Genomic DNA, 20,766 nt, shown 5'->3' with positions numbered 1-20,766 from the left:
AAAGGCTAAATGTTAATGCTCCAGGGTGAGTTGGAGAAGGTTATTTAGAGCCCTGGCACACTAAGCTGGTATGCCCCTTTCATACATTGCCATGCATATTATATTTCAGCTCATCTCTACCATGAACGTTTAGATTCATCTCTTAACTCCCAGAGTTCACAGAACCCACAACAAAAAGTTACAACACTCCCCCCTCAAAAAAAGAACTGTATGAAGTTTTACTAAACACTTCTGCTTCATCCAAAAGTGTGTATCAGTTCCTTTTAATTTTATGCATTTTTGAAAGAAAGAGGAAACACTGCATGGAAATAAAGTGAACTTTATTCAAAGTGTAAGAAAGGTTTCAGTTGGAAGTGACCATGGCTTCCATTCTAACAACCTCCCGCACACTATTTGAAGAAGTAGTTTCCATCCAGACAAAAATTTTAAAGTGTTGCTCTTCTGGAAACAGAAGTAATATTCCTGCCCTACTTTACAAGCCTTTAAATGAGTTTTAAATCGTTCTTCCCCTAGCAGCGTCAATTCCTACTACCGTGCCTGACGAACAAGCCCTTCGTAGTGCAGCTGTAAGGGAAACCAGAGACAAACAGTAGCACATTCAGATTCCACATACTACTGATTGCATTCCTAAGCAGACTTTGAACCTAGATGCCAAAGCAGTTTACATCAGGGGTCACAGACGTCATACATGGATGCTCCTGCAACTGGGAACAGAGTGTTCTGCTGTAGCCTAGCACGCATCCCTAACATTACCTTGGAGAATTAAAGCCACACCTATCTACAAACTTCCTATCTACAAACTTCTGCATATTTCTTCACTCGATGGCATCATTATCAAGAAAATTTGCAGCATAAGGAAAGAGTCCACTCTGCATAATGAAAAACCTCCAGCTCCATACTGAGAAGTGTACTATGAAGTCACCAAAATTATATACAACACAGGCTTTGTTATTTGTTTAGCACTATTAAAGAAACTGGCACCTTGAGAACATACACACATAGGTTATAGGCCCCTATGCTAAGCAGTTTATTAAGTTACGCAAGTCATTCCAACATATGCAAGTCCTCACATTTAAGAATTTTCTGAATGGTTTGAAACCTTAAATACTTAATTTGCAAAAAGCATTATTGTGAACAAAAGCAGAAGCATGGAGTCTTATCTCCAAGTACAGATAAGCTGCTGCATACAATGATTCCTCCCCTCCTACCATTCAGCACGTCTATGATTCTCTATTCCTTTATTATACCCACCGGCTTGTTTTTACACATGAATCTTATAAACGCCAGATAAAAATAACATCTTTCCATGCGTGCAAAGAAACAGCTTTCTTGAACACATGACGCTGCCTTAAACTGAACAGTGGTCTGTCAAGGTCAGTAGGGTATATTCAGAGAAGCAGCAGCACTCCGGGGTCTCAGGCAGAGGTCTTTCACATCACCAACTTCCTGATCCTGTTAACTGGAGACCCTGTTAACTGTTGCATCCTAACAGAAGCAAGCTTTTTTGCAAACAGCTACGATGTCGTCCCCTTACCATCCACTTTCCAGGTTTTCACCCGCTTTGCTGCAATCTACATCTGGTTTGATATGTTGAAAGATCACAGTCAAGGTGTACACCATGTAAACAGGAAGGCATGCATTTGTGTACCATGTAGACAGGAAGGTGTGCATTTGTACACCATGTAGACAGGAAGGCATGCATTTGTACACCATGTAGACAGGAAGTCATGCATTTCTGAAGGTCCCACTCATACTGGTGTCATTGCTCACTTCCCCACACCAAAGGGTTTTCCCCTGCAAAGCAAATGCTTTTTAAAGGGTAAAGGTAGTCCCCTGTGCAAGCACTGTGTCATTACCAACCCATAGGGTGACGTCACATCTCGACGTTTACTAGGCAGACTAAGCTTACCAGTTGGTTTGCCATTTCCCCAGTTGTCTACACTTTATCCCCAGCAAGCTGGGTATTCATTTTACCGACCTCGGAAAGATGGATGGCTGAGTCAACCTTGAGCCAGCTACCGGAAACTGACTTCCGCTGGCATTGAATTCAGGTCGTGAGCAGAGCTTTGACTGCAGTAATGCAGCTTACTACTCTGCACCACGGGGCTCCTAATAAATGCTTCTTACAGGTGGGGGGTGGGGGGAATCAGCAATGAATTTACTGAAGCACTTTATGTAAATAACCCAAATGGAAAAATAATCTTGGTTTACAACTACAGGGAGGGAGAGTTCATGGGAACTGCCTGGAGTTAGTTAGCGTCTAGATGGATAGCTGCAATAAAACTATGTGGAGCATATTATTTTGGCACATGGGCACAAATGTTCAGGATATGCTACAGTAAAGAAATGAAGTGCTGAGAAACACAGAGAAGGTTTAAACTCCTTCCAGGCTACCAAAAAGCAAAGAGAAATGACTTTTGGCAAGTTTGCACGGATAAGCAGCTACAGGATTGCTAGCTTGCTCAGTTGTGCAGAAGGATGTCTGTTAACAAGGCTATATGTAAGACCAACTTATTGAATGCTGACAGTGGCTATAAAGTAAAAGGGACTTCATGGTACTTAAGGCAAAAAGTAACATTATGTTAAATAAAAAAATGTTTACAGTCAAAAGGCAGTTACCTTAAGAGGTTGTAGCACCCGGAGTACTTGTTGCCTGGCCTGGCAGTTTACACATAACTATGGGAATGAGGAAAACACTCTACACATATATGTGTTGCTGTAAATAGATTCCTACTACATCATTTTTGCTTACATTTAATGTTTAATGTTTTAATACTTATGAGGTGCTTCACCTCCAATTGGGTTCTAAATTTCTACAAGTCAAATCCTATTGCACTGTCTATTGGATGTTCCATTCTGCTGATTGTATTGATTTATTCTGCGTAATCTGCCTTGAGCCCCAGTGAGAAAGGCGGACTACAAATAATGTAAATAAATAAAACTAAATGTTTATCAAAAATATCACAGCATTGCACAGAGAGACTAATATCCCAGCACCTTCATACTCCTAGAGACCTGAACAAATTCCATATGCTTTTGTACCAAATACTTCACATATTACTTTCCTACTGAAGTCGGTTGTGATGTCCACTATTCAACTGGCAATACAAGGTTAAAATATTCAAAGGCATAATAAAAAGCCACACATGACCCAGCATGTGGAGGAGAAATAATCTCCAGGACGGAATCTACAGAGCCCTCTCAGCGGTTCTTTAATAGTTATTTACGCCTTTTTGGCTCAGAAGAATGCATTTTATTTCGGAAGACAGAAAGCAATCAGAGTCAGGAAACAGAGCTAACATGCTCCATGCGAAGGACGCTCTCTTTCTCTAACACATACAACGTACAAAGTATTAAACAAACAAGCAGCGGGGGGGGGGGGGGAAGGGTTACCCTGGAAGCCACTTCGAAAGAAAGAGAATGCGGCTGGAATGACCACGAGGGGAGCAAGGTTCTGTTTGTCTAACAGCAAGTCATATACAAGGACACAAACAAGAACACTCAAATGCCCATTTCTCATATATATATATGAGAACTATATCTATATATATATATATATCTATCTATATCTCTATATCTATATATCTATATCTATAGTTCTCTCTTTGCTTCCTCCCATGCTATAGCCATGGGAAAGTGAAAGCAGTTAACAGCCGGAAGCTTAACCCTATTTGTTTTTTCTGACAAGGTCAAATTCTACCACAATAAATTATTTTTAGTGTGGTTTTCTGTACATCTGCTCCTTCAGAAAGCCTTTCAGCTAGCTTGTGGAAAAGCTGACTTATCAGATAGACATCTGCCATTATTGTGAACTCAAAATTAAGACAAGATGCCTTTCTCTTTCCTTGGTAAGATAAGCAGACTTATTTTAAAGTTCAAATTAAGAATATGTAAGCACATTTTGAAACACCGTTTTTCATCTGGTAAGCTAGTTAGAACTGCCATTTTAAAAATATTAACTCAATATGAATTTGGGGGTGGAACTGGGAGGGTAGTAGCTTCTGGATACGTATAAAACAACGTACTAAACACAAAATCCAATTAGAACAACCCATTGTTAAAGCACAGCCTCGATTCCTGGGGTGATTCCAAAATTTCAATCTGAAACACAAATCCTAAATCCCATTTGGCAGCCTAACCCAATCTGCCAGAGGTCAGGCTAAAACAAACATGATTCTAGGCCTGCTCAAAAGCCTACAGGGACTGCTTCTATACTCAAAGCATGCTCCCTGGAGTCCCGCCTCCAGCAACTGCAGGGGGGGGGGTTGGGGCCAACTGAAAAAAATTCTGCCCTGGATAGGATTGCCAACCCAGTTTTGTTTTAAAAGTTTGGTAACTGAGTCTGGCCCTGGACTGGGTGGCCCAGGCTAGTCCGAGCTTGCCAGAGCTTTGAAGCAAAGCAGGGTCAGCCACAGTCAGTACTTGGATGGGAGACCACCAAGGATATCCAGGGTCGCTACACAGAGGCAAGCAATGGCAAACCACCTTGCAAACCTTCCAGGGTTGCCATAAGCTGGCGGCACCCCTGGCAGCCCTTTCCACCACCCCCTAGCAAGTCTCAACACAAGGTATTAAAAGTTGGGTGTAAATAATATTTCAGCAATCTACCATAGTGTTTCCACCAACAGGAATGTGTGTGAAATTTGATCTTTATCTGAAAGCGCATGATGCAGCAGCCTTGCGGAAGCCAAGAAGGGCCAGGCTGGGTTAGTGCCTGGATAGTAAACCTCCTGCAAACCCCAAGTTGCCTGATTCAGAAAAGGAGTATTCCACATTTAACATGCTTATCTCCTGCACAGATAGGATCACAGAGATCTGACCACAACAAAATGTCCCTGAACATTTGTTCAGGACACTAAGATCAAAATTGTGGGTCAGGACTACTTCGGAAGCCAAGGAAGAAACACTTTGGGGTCAAATGATTTTTCTACAAATCTCCAGAGTCAGCAAAGCTATAAAATGAACATAGCTCTTCCTTGCTACAAGGTTTTCTCAACAATGCTTTATGAATCATTTTAATGCAGTTTCCAGTGATCCAGGTGTCCAGCTTCAACCAGGATCTTCAGAGCAAAAAGACTGACTTGATCCACAAGGCTCTGCCAAATGGCAAAACTCCTAAAGAAAATATTTGTCCTACAGCAGAGCACCCTGACCTGGACAGCCCATGATAGCCCAAACTCAGAAGCTAAGCAGTGTCAGCCCTTGTTAGTACTTGGATGGAAGACCACCAAGGAAGTCCAGCATTGCTATGCAGAGGCAGACAATGGCAAACCACCTCTATTCATCTCTTGCCTTGAAAACCCTACGGGGTCGCCGTAAGTCATCTGCAACTTGATGGCACTTTCCACTACCTCGGTGAAGCATTTTGCCATATTTTCAGCAGAGTCTGTCAATGTCTCTGCTTTCCACTTTGATATCAGAGCTTTCTTGGCAACACCTTACTGGAATCAGTACAGATCAACAGTGCCCCACTCAATTAGCTGGGTAACCACTTTTGACTATGTCATAAAACTTGGATCTATATCTTCATATGCAAAGACTGTATCTGAGAGTCCTTCGTTGCATGTGCTGATTATCAGACTAGTTACCTGAAGAGACTGTACTCAGCAGCTGAACATTCCCCATCTCTTGTACCACAAAAGTTAATGGCACACAATTTTTTTTATTAGCTTACCAACCATTTCTGGAATGCTGATGGTCTTGAAGAAAGAACAAGCCATTTTCCAATTTACAGAGCATGTCAGTGCCTTTTTCTCTGGAGGTTATTCTTACTCACCACAAGCAACCAGAGGATATGATCATGTCTGTCTTGAGCTGTACAGAGCCAAGAACATTCCCCATCTCTTGTACCATGGATGTTAACGGCACACAATTTTTTTATTAGCTCACCAGCCATTTCTGGAATGCTGATGGTCTTGAAGAAAGAATAAGCCATTTTCCAATTTACAGACCACGTCAGTGCCTTTTTCTCTGGAGGTTATTCTTACTCACTACAAGCAACCAGGGAAGTGGATATGATCATGTCTGATTTGAACTGTACAGAGCCAAGGGCCAAAATATACACAACTGCAGCAGAGCCATGTATCCCAATCATATCTAAAGTAGAGCAGGATGTGATTTATGGAACGAAATACTGCCCACTATTTGCCATGATCTAGTTGTTCCAAGCTAGCCCGATCTAGTCAGATCTTGGAAGCTAAGGAGGGTCAGCCCTGGTTAGTACTTAGATGAGAGACCACCAAGGAAGTCAGGGGTCACTTCACAGAGGCAGGCAATGGCAAACCACCTCTGAACATCTGCCTTGAAAACCCTACAGGGTCACCTTAAAGTCAACTGAGACTGGACTGCACTTACCAGGCACCACCACCACACCCATTGTTCTCACCCCTACAGCCCATTCCCTACAGTCATACTTTTGGTCAACATGCCTCTAATAAAGAAGTCTGCCCTGGTGGTAGAAGGGGTTTGTATTTGCCAAGAAATGCGAGGGTACACTTTGAATGGAAGCATCAGCAGTCATAAATCAAGGAACCAACTGTGGCTTTAAAGACCTATCCACCAGAGCAAATTTTTTAAAAAAGAAAGAATTGCCACATACTACATAATACTGACAGCATCATAATCTGCCCTGAAATGCTAAGAGTCTTTAGTAGGGTTGCCAGATAAGCACTGGCAACTGGTGGGAGTTCTAGGGGGTGAGGAAATGGGAAACAGGCATTGATCGCTTCCAGCGCAAACCCAGAAGTAACATCAGTGTGACACTCTAGGATTCTACCAAAGGTCTATGTTTTTTTACCATAGAGTTTTGGTGGAATCTTAGAGCATTGTGCCAGTGCGCTGACATCACTTCCAGGTAACTGCCAGAAGTGACTTTGCAGCAATGCCTATTCCCCTCAGGCTCCAGGGTGGGAGATTTGGCCACCCTTGTCTTCAATAATATACTTGAAGATGCATCCCTGAAAAGGACTTGAAATACACCTGCATGAAAAACACAAACATCCATTAGGAAAGCCCAAACACAGGAGGACATCCATATGCTTGAACATTTTTTAAAAGCGGGAGTGCACACCTACACGCTGTACCGATAACATCACATATTCATCAAATAATTAGCCAATACTTATGCTCCCAAATATACATGAGCAGACACAGATTTCCATTAGGCGCAATCAGCTAACTAACAGTGCAATCCTGAGCATTTTCATCCATTGAAGTCAAGGAGTTTGTAAACATGTAACTCTTGTCAGGATTGTACTGTTCATGCCGGAACCAAATATTTATGGAAATGGACCTCAATGACACAAAGGGTTGGATGTAACCAGTCTTATGGCTGATGAAAAGGAGAGGTGTCCCTACTGGGGATGATGGTACCTGCATGTTCAAAATCCACGTGGGAGAAGAAATGGGTGAGACTAAGCTAAAAAGCTACCTGGATCCCCCCCAAAGTCTGATTGTTCATGATGGGCAGTTATTTAATTCTACACAGAGTCATAGAGCTGATCTAGGTTTTCACCGAGTACTTACAGCAGCACTGTTCCTCCGGGTCAGGTATCAGAACAGCGTTCATGACACTCAATCTTATAGCTATCAGCATTTTATTCAAAAGTTCAAACTGAAAGAGAGAATCTCTTATGGGGAAATTGGGACAGTCCTAAAGGCCAGAGGTATTGGAAGGGATCTTATTCCTCTTCACACACACAAAAAGGTGAATTTGTTGATTTGGAAGTTTGGGTTTCAAGATCCTTTTAAAAACAGTTCAGTTTACAGAACACAAATATAAAATGACATTCATTGCATTGTAACATATGTAATTTACTATACATTTAGACACACACACACACAACACTGACTAGAAACATATTCCCGTTTATCTGCATGCACTAGTAATCGACCTAAGGCTGCCAACCTCCAGGTGGGGCCTGGAGATCTCCCAGAATTACAACTCATCTCCAGACTACAGAGATCATCTCCCCTGGAGAAAATGGCTGCTTTGGAAGGTGGAGTCTATACACCACACCCCTGCTGAGCTCTGTCTTTCTCTCCTTCCCAAACTCCACCCTCTCCAGGAACTTCCCAAGAGTTGGCAACCCTCGCTGTATCATGCACAATTTAAACACACACAGCAATGAAGGCATCCATCACGAAGTAAATTTCCCCTTGGTATGTTATGGTTTAGGATGTAGCCATTGAAGGATTTTCTTTCCAGAAAACACAAACCCATTCCAAAGCGGAAATACTCAGTCCTCTTCAAAATACATTCCTTCCAGAGATGCTTTATCCCTCAACAAAAAATGCAAACCATTACTATTTCCCCCCGCCCTCAAGCTCAGCTAAGTCACAGATTTACAAAATACCAAAAAAGGAAATGTGTCCTCTGGTTATATACCGATCTGCCATTTAATGGGAACTCAGAAGTACTTACCACACACAAAAAAGGGGGGGGGGCTTCCAAGTCCACTACGCAGCCACTACTTTGACAGGGCTGGAAACAATGTCCACATACTCACTAAAGTATTTTAATAGTGTATTATCCTCTTCAGACTTTTAATCTCCACCATAGATGCTGGGGTCACGAGATTTAATTTATACTGCATTCAACGGAAAGACTAACCAACAAAGCCATAACACACAAGGAAACTAAGCAATGATTCGGACTGAAATACTTTTTTAGCTTACCAGTGAAGTAGTAGGTCGTTCAACAAATCTGTACCAGGATCCCTCACAATGCCACTGAGTGTGCAGGAGAACAGCTTCTGGGTCATACAATCTGATGGGTACATCCGAAACCCTCCCCATTAAAGTGAAAATGTGATCTGGGGTATCTCTCTTTCTGTGATGCACAGCTTTCCCACTGCAGCCCATGTGCTCCCATAAAAATATCTCGCGGGGGGTGGGGGGTGGGGGGAGATCCTCAGGAATTACAACACAGGAGTTAGCAGTAGGAAGGGGAAACCAATAGAAGTTGTCAATGAATGGGTGGAAATGCCTCACAGTAGAGGGATTTGGGATCTAACCCTGTATCAACTCAGCTGTCATGGCTTCCTAGCAATCTTCCAAAAGACTTCAGTCTCACTGGTTTGAAACCCAACATATGCTAATTTCTTTCAGAGCACAGGCACAAAGTTCCCTTGACACCACCTACCATAAAGGCTAACAGCTTATGGATTTTTGCATACACTGTGGAAGTGCTGACAAACACATGATAGAAAATGGGAAAGACCAATTCCCTCGCCCCTCATCTGTAACTTACAGAGAACAAAGAAGCTATGTAAGCCAAGAAAACATATGCTTAAGAGATATTTGGTTTGTATGTAGAGTGTTTGTTTAAGCGCTTAGCCATAACATGCGTGGTGCGTTATGTAATAAGAGTCATGGACTCTTGCAGAGCTAAATCCACATTCATGGAAGATCTAGAAAATGAGAACCGGGGCTGGCCAAAGATGTGTATAAAATGAAATACAACTTATGACAGAGAAACTTAATACGGATGGTGAGACATTACAGAGATCCTGAAACACAGACTGCAATAAACCAGCAAATTAAGAACATATTGCTTAACTTTGAGGAGGAAGATTCCCAAAGACAGTTTCCCAAATTATGCTTCCTTATTACACTAAGCAAAATACTTCCAGCTGAGGCGGGAAGTCACTATGGATGGTCTCCAGAATGGTCTCCAGAACTTTTTAGTGTACTGGGATGTAAACGTTATAAATATAACATTCAACAAACCTAAAGGGGGGGGGGAATAACGTGACCACTTGCATTCAGCCCAGTCTCCTGCATACAAGAATTTGTTTATTTGCTGCTGTGGTTCATTACACATTTCTTTAGAGGCATGCAGCACTTAAGTGGCTAGATACAAGTATTCTAAATACAGAACAAAACTGTTTTGTCTGGAGAGGGGAATATTTTGTATAATGCAAGTGATCGTGGTAGCTGTGCCTGAATACTGTTCAGAGCACAAAGGAGTGCAAAAAGCCTTCCCACCCCGTAAGTATGGGTGTGACCCACTCACAATTAGCAGCCAATTCCTTAGTTAGGGTTGCCAACCTCCAGGTAATAGCTGGAGATCTCCTGCCATTACAACTGATCTCCAGCCGACAGAGATCAGTTCACCTGGAGAAAAATGGCCGCTTTGGCAATTGGACTCTATGGCATTGAAGCCTCCCCAAACCCTTCCCTCCTCAGCTCCACCCAAAAAACCTCCAGCCAGTGGCAAAGAGGGACCTGGCAAACCTACCTGGGGATCTCCCAGAATTACAACTTATTTCCAGATGAGAGATCAGTTCCCTTGGGAGAAAATGATTGCTTTGAAGGGTTGGATACTCTTTACAAATGAATACTCTGTGGCACTGTATCCTGCTGAGGTCCCTCCCCAAACCCCACCCTCCCTAGGGCCCATCCCCAAAATCTCTATGTATTTCCCAACCCAGAGGTGGCAACCCTATCCTTAGATAGCAACGAAGTTAAATTTATGCCTAGAATAAAAATTCCCAAGGCATCAATGAAGTCAATATGCCACAAAATCTGCAGACTCCAGCACACAATAATTGAGATCCTACTGCATGAACCCATTTGGGGCCTAACGGTTGACAAGTCTGCTACATTCCTAGAGTTCAGAAGCGAACTATGAATAAAATTTTATTTGGTCAAGGAAATACCAATTTTCCCACTATTTTAAGCAAACAAAAGATAACTTTCTGTCATGCGTTTCCTTATATGGACAGTAAGATAACACGGAGCTCGTTTTTTCAAGAAGAAGGAAAAAAATAAAATGCCATATATCTCCTGGAACTCTACCAAGAAAAACAAACAAACCTTTCAGCGCTACATCTCTTCTCACAATGCATTTAAAGATAACCATCAGCAAATGAATAATGAGAAAAGCAATTTCACTAAAAATAGCAGGGGGGAAAATGGCGGGGACATTGACAAGAGCCGTCAGCCCTCTGGGCTCAAAATGAGAAAGAAAAACAAGCCTCATTCTTCTCTGTTTACATTAACTGGAATATTCCCTCATACAGTCCCTGCTCAAAGGCTTATTCAGGATATTTCACAACTAGCCATCTGGTAGAGGTGTGTGTGTTTTTTCCTTTAAGGAAAAAAAAATCCGTCATTTTGAAATGAATAAATGGAAGCGTGTTATACAAGTGGTTGGAAACAATCAATTAGGATCTCGTGCTACATTTTGTACTCTTGCACATATAACAAAATGCACAGTAGGAAGATGCATTAAAGTCATTGCTCCCGCCCTGAAGGCAGATGGAAGCTACAATCAGGAACAGATCAGGAACCCATGCTGCTGTAATTTGAACGGAATAGCAATAATTGCACAACTACAGCCTATACCACACATGATGCAGACAGCTACAGAAAAGGCAAGGCCAAATGAAGCTCAAGAATCAGCCCTTATCTACAAATTCTCTTGGTCTATGCCACCATTAATTATCATTTTCTCTACAGCTATAGCAATGGTCACATTTGCCTCTCTTTCACACCAAAAACTGTACTGGGTAGCCCTGTTGTATTGCTCTTCCCTTCCCACCTGGCCACTGTTCAGCATTTCCTCCCTCGCCTGTATAAACTCTCCTACTGTCTCAGTGCGCTATACTGGCTCACAACATATGGACTGACAAAAACTAACAGTGCAATCCTAGGGAGAGTTATTCCAGTAACTCCCCTCAGGGAGGGGCTGTGGCTCAGTGGTGGAGCATCTGCTTAGCATGCAGAAGGTCCCAGGTTTAATCCCCGGAATCTCCAGTTAAAAGGACTAGGCGAGTAGGTGATGTGAAAGTCCTCTGCCTGAGACCCTGGAGAGCTGCTGCCCGTCTGAGTAGACAATACTGACTTTGATGGACCAAGGGTCTGATTCAGTAGAAGGCAGCTTCATGTGTTCAACAAGAGGGGTAACAACTCCGTATAATGTTGAAACAATTAAGATCCTCTACTGGGATAGAGTGAATATTTCATGTTTATTCTTAGAGTCCAATAGTCAAAGCCAGTATGGTATAGTGGTTAAAGCACCACAGTAGGCCTGGGGAGACACAGGTTCAAACCCCTACATGTCATGAAATTTATTGGGTGGCTCCTTTCTCTCATGCATTTTCACATCCATCTCTCATGGCTGTTGTTGTGATGACATGGGAAATGTACTCAGTAAATAAGTAACCAAGAACTATACTACTTACAATTCTAGACTCATATTAGATGAGTTTAGTCTAGATAGTAACAATCAGCTGTGGCTCAGTGGTAGAGCATCTGCTTGATATGCATATGATCCCAGGTTAAATCCCCGGCATCTCCAGTTAAAGGAACCAGGCAAGTAGGTGATGTGAAAGACCTCTGCCTGAGACCCTGGAGAGCTGCTACCTGTCTGAGTAGACAATACTGACTTTGATGGACCAAGGGTCCGATTCAGTAGAAGGCAGCTTCATGTATTCATGTATAAATCTGTCTCCCACTGAGTCTCAGTACTTGCAATTAAGGTCCTAGGCCCAGCACCAACAATCCAAATGGCAAGAAATGAAAAACACCAAGGTCTCGATTAACATTCACAAAAACTGACCAAGTGTCAGGAGAGAGCAGAGAAATTCATGGCTTTCTGGGGTCAATTTATATGCCTCCTTACACTTGAACCACTGACATACCTGCAAAGGGTGCTTCGACTGGAGAAAACTCATACCACAATAATATAGTTGGTCTCCAAGGTGCTATTAGGCTCAAACCCAGCCAAACATATCCACAGTATATCATACAAGCAGGTACTGTGCCAGCCCTAACCTCTTAGTTACTATGTTCCTTGCCTTTTCGTAATTCCTTTACTCAGTTCCCTAATCCTATAACTTTCTCTGTCCTTACCTCTTCCACCCCATTGCTTTATCTCATGGGTCTCTTAGATCCACCACGATCCAGCCTCTTTGCACACCCACAACTAGGGTTAAAAAAAACAGAGAACTTGCTACGACAATCCCAAGAAAAGAACTTGCACATGTTTTCGTAAAGTTACATAACGTGCAATTAGATTAGATCAAAGACTCTTTGCTGCTTTTCTGACTTCAGAAGCCATGCTCGAAAACCTAAAATCATTCCCTCCACTGCCGTCAACCCTGCTAAAGCAACACAGATGAACTTTATAAAAGAAGTTCCCCTTTCTACATGATATATGCTTGCTAAAAAAAAAAAAACGTCCATTAGAAACTAATTTTCTATTTGGTTAACTATTTAAAAATTGCGGTGTGAAAGAGTTTTAGACACAGCAGTGCCATGATACCCGCTCCTAATACAAAGGCCTATAAAAATAACTCAAGACCCTAGAATGAACTGCATGCATGACTGCCCCAAACCCAAGAAGGTCAAAACAGACAGCAGGACCTCTGGAAAGGGCATGTAAACAGCTCTGCTCCTTTGTTAGCATATTTCTTTATCAGGGTTTAATTAGCTAGCATGTCCTACACTGGGAAAAGAAGAATGTTGTGTTGAACACACTGTTCTGATGTACCAGCAACATAACATACCGGCCTTCTATTATCAGAGAATGATGCACATACCAGAATGAAGTACACTAACTGAAGACTAAAATCATGCCACACGAAGCAAACAGAGCGCACCGTAAATCTCATCTAAGTGGGACAGAGACAAGGATGATGAAGAAGAAGAGTTGGTTTTTATATGCCAACTTTCTCTACCACTTAAGGAAGAATCAAACCGACTTACAATCACCTTCCCTTCCTCTCCCCACAACAGACACCCTGTGAGGTAGGTGGGGCTGAGAGTGTGACTAGCCCAAGGTCACCCAGCTGGCTTCATGTGTAGGAGTGGGGAAACAAATCCAGTTCACCAGATTAGCCTCCGCAGCTCATGTGGAGGAGTGGGGAATCAAACCCAGTTCTCCAGATCAGAGTCCACCGCTCCAAACCACTGCTCTTAACCACTACATCACGGTGGTGTAGACGTCCATATGTGTGCCATTTTAATTCTGTAAGCAACATTACAATCAGTCTTAAATAAAAGCATAACCCCCACTTCCTGCATACCCCTCAATGGTATTGAGAGGTACCACAGCTCAGTGGTACAGCAGATGGTTGGCATCCAGAGGGTCCCAACTTCAATCCTGTCTCTCTTCAAATATCACCGATTACAAGTGTTGTGAAAGAACTTTCTCTGCCCAATACCCAAAAGAACGGCTCCCAGTCCTCAGTAGCGAGCTAGAGGAACCAGTGTATTCACAGCACAATGATAATGGGAGAAGACAGTATCATACTCCTTTCAGAGGGGTTTTGAACAGGAAAGGTGCTCAATGATTGGGTCTTAAAATCAGACTTTTGAAAGGAAGTCTACATTAGCCATAGTACTATAGGAAAGTGCTAATTTTAAAGTGCTAAGGGAATCTCTCTCAGGAGAAGACTCAGAGTGTACAGAAAGTATTGGGGAGGTCTGAACAATTCAGTCCTTAGTTTACTCTAGGATCCTTGCCTTGGGATCCTAAAAATAATAAATTCCCTAGCTTAAACTTTAAATGTTTCAAACAATGCACATAAGTTGTTACGAAAACCCCAAATGACTCCAGTATAAAATATTAAACAGATTTGCAGAAATGCAAATCATTTCAGGAAAACAAACCCAGCCCTAGCAGAATAAAACAGATACTATCCTAAAGGTATTTGGAATGAGACAGAAATCACCCAGGACAGATTTATGCATCCTTCCTTTCATAGCTGTTTAGATGTATACTTGTCATGCATACTTGTCATTTAAAAAATGAAAGTTTCCTTGAAGATGTTATCTATCACACGGGTTGTAACACTCTTCTAACTACTCCAAAGAAGCAACTGACAGAGGATATATTAAGGCCTCAGAGAAAAACGGACGGATCTAGCATGAGTCACTGTGCCTCAAGTATCTTTCGAAGCAGATTGTGCTTTTACCACTGTTGACTGACCCACTGTTTTGCCTTTTTAAACTGTGCTTTGTCTTTTCTCTACATTTCCCCATTTCCTTTGTTTGTTCTGCCCTTTCCTCCTACAGCGTCAGGAAGCATCTTTCTTTTGTCTGACACCACCAGGCATCTCACAGGGCCTTCTTAAACGAGTCCTTCTGTAAGCCACACACTTCACAACAAGAAATGCATTGGCACAGGAAATTATCCTCTGGGCCTACGGCTACCAGGCTGTCTTGCACATCCGCTTTGCCAGTATTTCTCTAGCCAGGAACAAGCTTTTCCAGAGGGCTAGTAGCTGCCACATCTTTCAAGAGACAGATGCCCCCCAGGCACTGGTAGATGCTGACCATCACTGTATATAGTGGCATGGTTCAGACACAAAACTAAACTATGGTGTTTGGGTACCACCTTCCTTCACAACACTGGGGGGTTTTCCCCCCACTATAACCATGTTGGTGTGATTTATACTTGAATACAATAACAAAAAATCACTTGTGCTGTATACAACGAATCTATTATACAAATAACAGCACTCAGGCCAGTAATCAAACAGGAGTCTAATAGTCGCTGTATTTTGCATCATATGTTTTTTATATCATATATACAAAATATCTCTAACTCTGAAGCTCCACTGAATCATTAGAATATGCTTCTCTATCACAAGAACAATTTGAACATCAGGCAATGTCCAAAATACTTAATGTATACTATTATATTGGCATCAAAAGTAAGGTTGGGAATAAGTTGGGAATAGCATTATTTGCATCATCTGGCAACCTTACTTTTGATGCCAATATAATAGTGTACATTAAGTATTTTGGACACTGCCTGATGTTCAAATTGTTTTTGTGACAGAGAAGCAGATTATAATGATTCAGTCTTAGTGGAGCTTTCGGTATTAGAGATATTTTGGATACATGATATAAAAAACATACAATGCAAAATACAGTGACTATTAGAAGCCTGTTTGATTACTGGCCTAAGTGCAAGTTATAATTAGCCATTATATTCAAACCTGAAAACTTTTGTTTTCCATAGTTTGACAGTTTGCACAGCAGCTGAAGACTTTAAATCAGCTCATGGTTTGAGAGAAGGACAGTATACGTACAATGCTCCTTCACAGACTGAAAACCTCTATTTGACATTATGTCTGAACCATGCTAAGGATTATTACAGTCTGCTTTACTTCATCACACTTTGGCTCAGATTCCCACTTGCCAAAAACATCTCATCAAAACATACAATTAGTTATTCTAACTTCCGAAATGATGTCTTAATTGTTCTGCTGTCTTAAAAACTGAAGTTTAAAAAAAACCCACCAAATCAAAATTAACACCCTTCTCTTTCTCTTCTAAAACAAGCTGAATACCCACATTGTTTGTGACAAAATACACACCTTTGCATTCAGCAATGAGATCATGTTACAGAAATTCCCTCCGGCTTCAGGTAACAATTATGCACTAGACTTCTAGGTAAGGATTTCAAAAGCAACCATGCTTACCCGAGAGATGGTCAGAGGCATATTGAAGTCTTTGCCACCTTGAAGTCTGAAACCCCAAGGGGCTGGCCCCACCAAAGAAATGCTGTAGTTGTTCATGGCGTTTGATGATCAAGGTCTAATTCCAGATAGTGAATGTCTGTAAGAGAGGTTTAAAGATCAAATAATACTGAATATTAAAAGAATAAAGAAAACAAAAGGGACATCACAAATGCCATAGGGATTTTTAAAAAGATATTTGAATTCCACTTTTCTCCCCAACGGGGACCCAAAGCGCCTTACATTGTTCCCCCTTCCTCCATTTTCTCTTCCCAACTACCGCCTCATGAGTTAGGCTAGGCTGAGAGAGACTGGGCCAAGGTCACCCTGCAAGCTTCCATGGCATAAGAAAAGCCCTGCTGGGTCAGACCTGTGGTCCCTCTAGTCCAACATCCTGTCTCACACAGCAGCCAACCAGTTCCTCTGGAGGCTCAACAGGGCATAGAGGCCAAGGTCTTCCCCTGATGTTGCCTCCTGGCACTGAGATTTGGAGGTTTACTACCTCTGAATGAGGAGGTTCCTTTTAGTGACCATGGCTAGCAGCCACTGATAGACCTATCCTCCATGAATCTGCCTAATTCCCTTTTTAAAGGGGAATGTCTATGCCCCTAAACGGATGGTATTTGTATCATTACTGCTTTTTGCCAGATTGGGTTGGTCCTTCAAACTGTGCCTCTGCATGAAAGTCAGTTATTTGTCTACCATGCACGTCTGCATAATCCCTTGTTCACATTATTATAATGCGCTGAGGGAGCTGTTTTTGAATACCTTTCCATAAGCTGTCCTTAGTGTATAATTGATGGCTACTGAAAATGTTTTATGGCAGTGACAGAAAGGCCATACAGGTTGTTAATTAACCTCTGGCACCACTCAAAAGTAATGGATTTGACCTTCAAAGCCGAAAAGGTCTGGAATCAGAGTACCTTTTGTAATACTACTTTCCTATCAAACTTCCTGCTCATTGGAGGGCTGAAGCAGCCACCAATAGATGGAGAAAGGTTTACCATTTCTATACATTTCCTAAAGACAAAATCCACATATATATTTCAGCTGGTCCTAAAAAAACGTGCTACATGGATTGGGGGGGGGTTGGCTTGGGCCAATACTGCTGGCTAAAACTTTTATCCATCCATCGATCTCTAGCCCAATGTGAAACAAGAAGCTCACCTGTCTCCTCAGAGTCATGTGGCAGAACTACCACAAATGTTGGCTGGCTACCAACGGCAGATAAGATTTGTGGCCCCCATTTTTTATATGCTAGGAAGTTGTTAGTAAGACCTTCTTGCTGACCCAAGCCTGTAACAGGTATTAATTTTGTTGTGGTTGTTGTTGTTAATTTCTATTTTCAGGCTGTCTGCACTTATCTTTTTTAAATTTCAGTGTTCTGTATGTTTTAAATTATGGTTTTTATGACACACTGGGGGCCTATTGGAAACAAATAAATCAGGTAGCCATATGTGGCCTGGTAAAATAGTCTCAAATGTGTGGGACTGGCAGTGATTTAAAAAGACACTTGCATATTCTCAAGGAAGTTTTATTACATAGCAACAAACCAATATTTGTTGGCAAGTGTATGTTGACAGGGAGCTTCAGCAATCTTGGCTCCCTTACAAATTTACCTTTACAGTAATTGCTTTGAAAATATCTTGCTTGTTGCATTCACACTTTACATTTTTAAAGGGGTCATGAAACAGCTTACATGCGCTCATAAAAAAAAACAGTTTCAGAGGGGTAGCCATGTTGGTCTTTAGTAGAACAGCTCGATTTGAATCCAGTAGCACTTTAGAGACAAACAAGGTTTTTGAGGCACAAGCTTTTGAGAGCCAACGCTCCCTTCAACAGATCTGGTGAAGGGAGCTTTGACTCTTGGAAGCTTGTGTCCTAAAAATCTTGTTGATCTAAAGTGCTACTGGACTCAAATCTGGCCAACTGTGGTTCTGAAGGATATTCCAGAGCTGTGCCCTGGCACAAATGAAGCCATCAAAGGCTCTTGCCCAATCATTCCTCATCCTTTTCCACATGGGAAAAGCTTGGCATGCCCAACACAAGGCACCTAGCGTGCATTTTTAATCGCTGGCTTCTTTGTCAATTGAAATACTGTTCAATTTATGGTGTTCTTTGAAACTGTTCATAGCAAAATAATATAAATACTGATTTACATTTATATTGCTAGCTTAATATCAGGTCATTCACTGTAAGACCCCATTAAAACCCCATCCTATTACAAGCGATGAAGAAATCCATGCCTAGGAATTCTTAGGAGGGAAATAAAGGAAGATTGACTACTCTAGATTGAGTATCACCTGCGCATATACTACAGCAAGAAGAGATTTCCTAAATAGAGGATTTAGTTAAGGCAATCCAAGATTTCTTCTTCGAATATTTACCCAAGTCACACAAAATGGCAATATTAGCCACTACAGTTATATAATTCAAACCAACCATTTGCAAGTGAAATTCTTTTCCATGAAATCAAAGACATATTTTAAGAAGTGAGACATATTTTCCATTTTTAATCCCTTTATTGGAAGGAAGAGATTGGTCCGTGTCAAAGATTACTGTCACCTTAGATAAGATATTGTAATATTGCCTAAGTAGAAACTGGCTTCTATTTTTATATATTTGGAAAGACTGAGAGGCTGTGCAAACTGTAAAACGAAACCAAAGCATGCTATGGAAAGATCCTGAAGTTAGTTAATATTTAAGGCGGAACCTTCAACCAAGCAGAAGAGTTTGCATTTATATTTTTGGTGGCTACACCTGGGAAGCAGATCTGTACCAGATCATTTGCAGCAAAGCTATAATACCACAGCAAGCATTAGTAGCTTAGCATTGTCCACAAAGCCAAAATGAAATTCTGTTTCATAATAATACAGCAATTAAAGCATTGCTCAAAGCACTGCAGCCTCGCTCTTCTCCCCACCAGTGTACCCGGGGCGAAAGGGGGAAGGAGGCTGCCTACAGGCAGCCCCACCCACACAACGCCCCAAGAACACCCTCCGGAGAGCAGGAATGCCCCCTGGAACACTGGCTCGGGCCTTCACACTGGTGGGACGCCGGCGGAAGGCCCCGGTGGCGTCCCGGGGTGGCGCTACCATAGCAGCACCGGGAGACCAGCATCCAGGCCTCCCTGCTGGCATTGGGACTACTTATAGTGCCGTAAGCAGCCCAGATGCCGACATGAGGGGCCCAAACGCCAGCGTAGCCCCTTCCTGGTCTCCTGAGGACTTTTGTCCTCAGAAGTCAGGAATGCGCTGGAAGAACAGAAGCCTTCCATTTCACTGGAGGCCATATGGCCAAGCCATAAAGACAGCAGGCACAGAGCTTCAGTCTCCATGAACCACTGCTCACAACCATGCAAAAGAGATGCCACTCTCCCAGTTTAAGAGCTACTGCATTGAAATACTGCATAGCTATACAATTTAAGACCCTAACCTGGATGGCCCAGGCTAGCCTGATCTGGTCAGATTTCAGGAGCTAAGCAGGGTTGGCCCTGGTTAGCACTTGGATGGGAGGGAGACCAACAAGGAATAACAGGATTGCTTGCAGAGGAAGCAATGACAAGTCACCTCTGTTAGTCTCTTGTCTTGAAAACCCAACTGGGTTGTCATAAATCAGCTGTGACTTAATGGCACTTTACACACACACACACACACACTATTTAAGGCTGTGTGTGTGTTAAGTGCCCTGAAGTTGCTTCCGATTCATGGCGACCTGATGAATCAATGTCCTCTGTTCTGTAAATTCCACAATATGCATTGTTTGGACTAATGGAGGGTCTTCCAGATCGACTCACAGATTACAAGCAGGTTGGTGCTGCCATCTTTATTTCAGTAGTGCTTGGAATTGGGAATCTGTTCTTTTTTTCCCTCCTAACTTTAAAGATGCTCATTTTGACAACTAGCCTCCTAAGGAAATCCTGGTCAGGCTTGGATTTGAGAGACCCACAGGTCAAAACAAATATCTGCTTTACTAGTTTAAACTATGGTCATATTTCAACCATGCATTACTCCACACAGAGACACACTTGGAATAAAATATATGTGAAGTGTTATGGTGGAATATAGAATCCATGGGCATTTTGTTTAAAAGAGCAGTTCAGAATCCAGCATCATTTACAGTACGCATGTTCGACAAAATTTGAAGCAGATTCCTCAATTTGACTCTCTTTCTGTGAGTTACAAATTCTAGAGCAGTAAAATACGGAACTGGATGCCTGAAGGCTCTGGTGCGCTTTTAAAAAAATCTACATGGATTCTCATTTCCCTGTTAGAAAGAATCTGATGTAATC

The 20,766-nt window shown here is 42.1% G+C and overlaps 1 protein-coding gene across 3 annotated transcripts in view; it reads right to left on the bottom strand.

The window, feature by feature from the left end:
- The window catches only part of PDLIM5 (PDZ and LIM domain 5), a 141,906-nt gene extending 125,335 nt beyond the window's left edge, over positions 1 to 16,571 (bottom strand). For all 3 annotated transcript variants that reach the window (XM_056855509.1, XM_056855507.1, XM_056855508.1), the window contains exon 1: positions 16,440 to 16,571. In XM_056855509.1, coding sequence (XP_056711487.1) covers positions 16,440 to 16,535 — 96 coding nt within the window. In that variant the 5' untranslated portion in view covers positions 16,536 to 16,571. The remainder of the gene's footprint in view (positions 1 to 16,439) is intronic.
- Positions 16,572 to 20,766: the final 4,195 nt, after the last annotated feature.

This window comes from Euleptes europaea, chromosome 9, assembly GCF_029931775.1.
Source record: "Euleptes europaea isolate rEulEur1 chromosome 9, rEulEur1.hap1, whole genome shotgun sequence".
Lineage (NCBI taxonomy): Eukaryota > Metazoa > Chordata > Lepidosauria > Squamata > Sphaerodactylidae > Euleptes > Euleptes europaea.
Note: the sequence above shows the minus strand (reverse complement) of the source record. Positions and strands in the feature narration are given on the sequence as shown.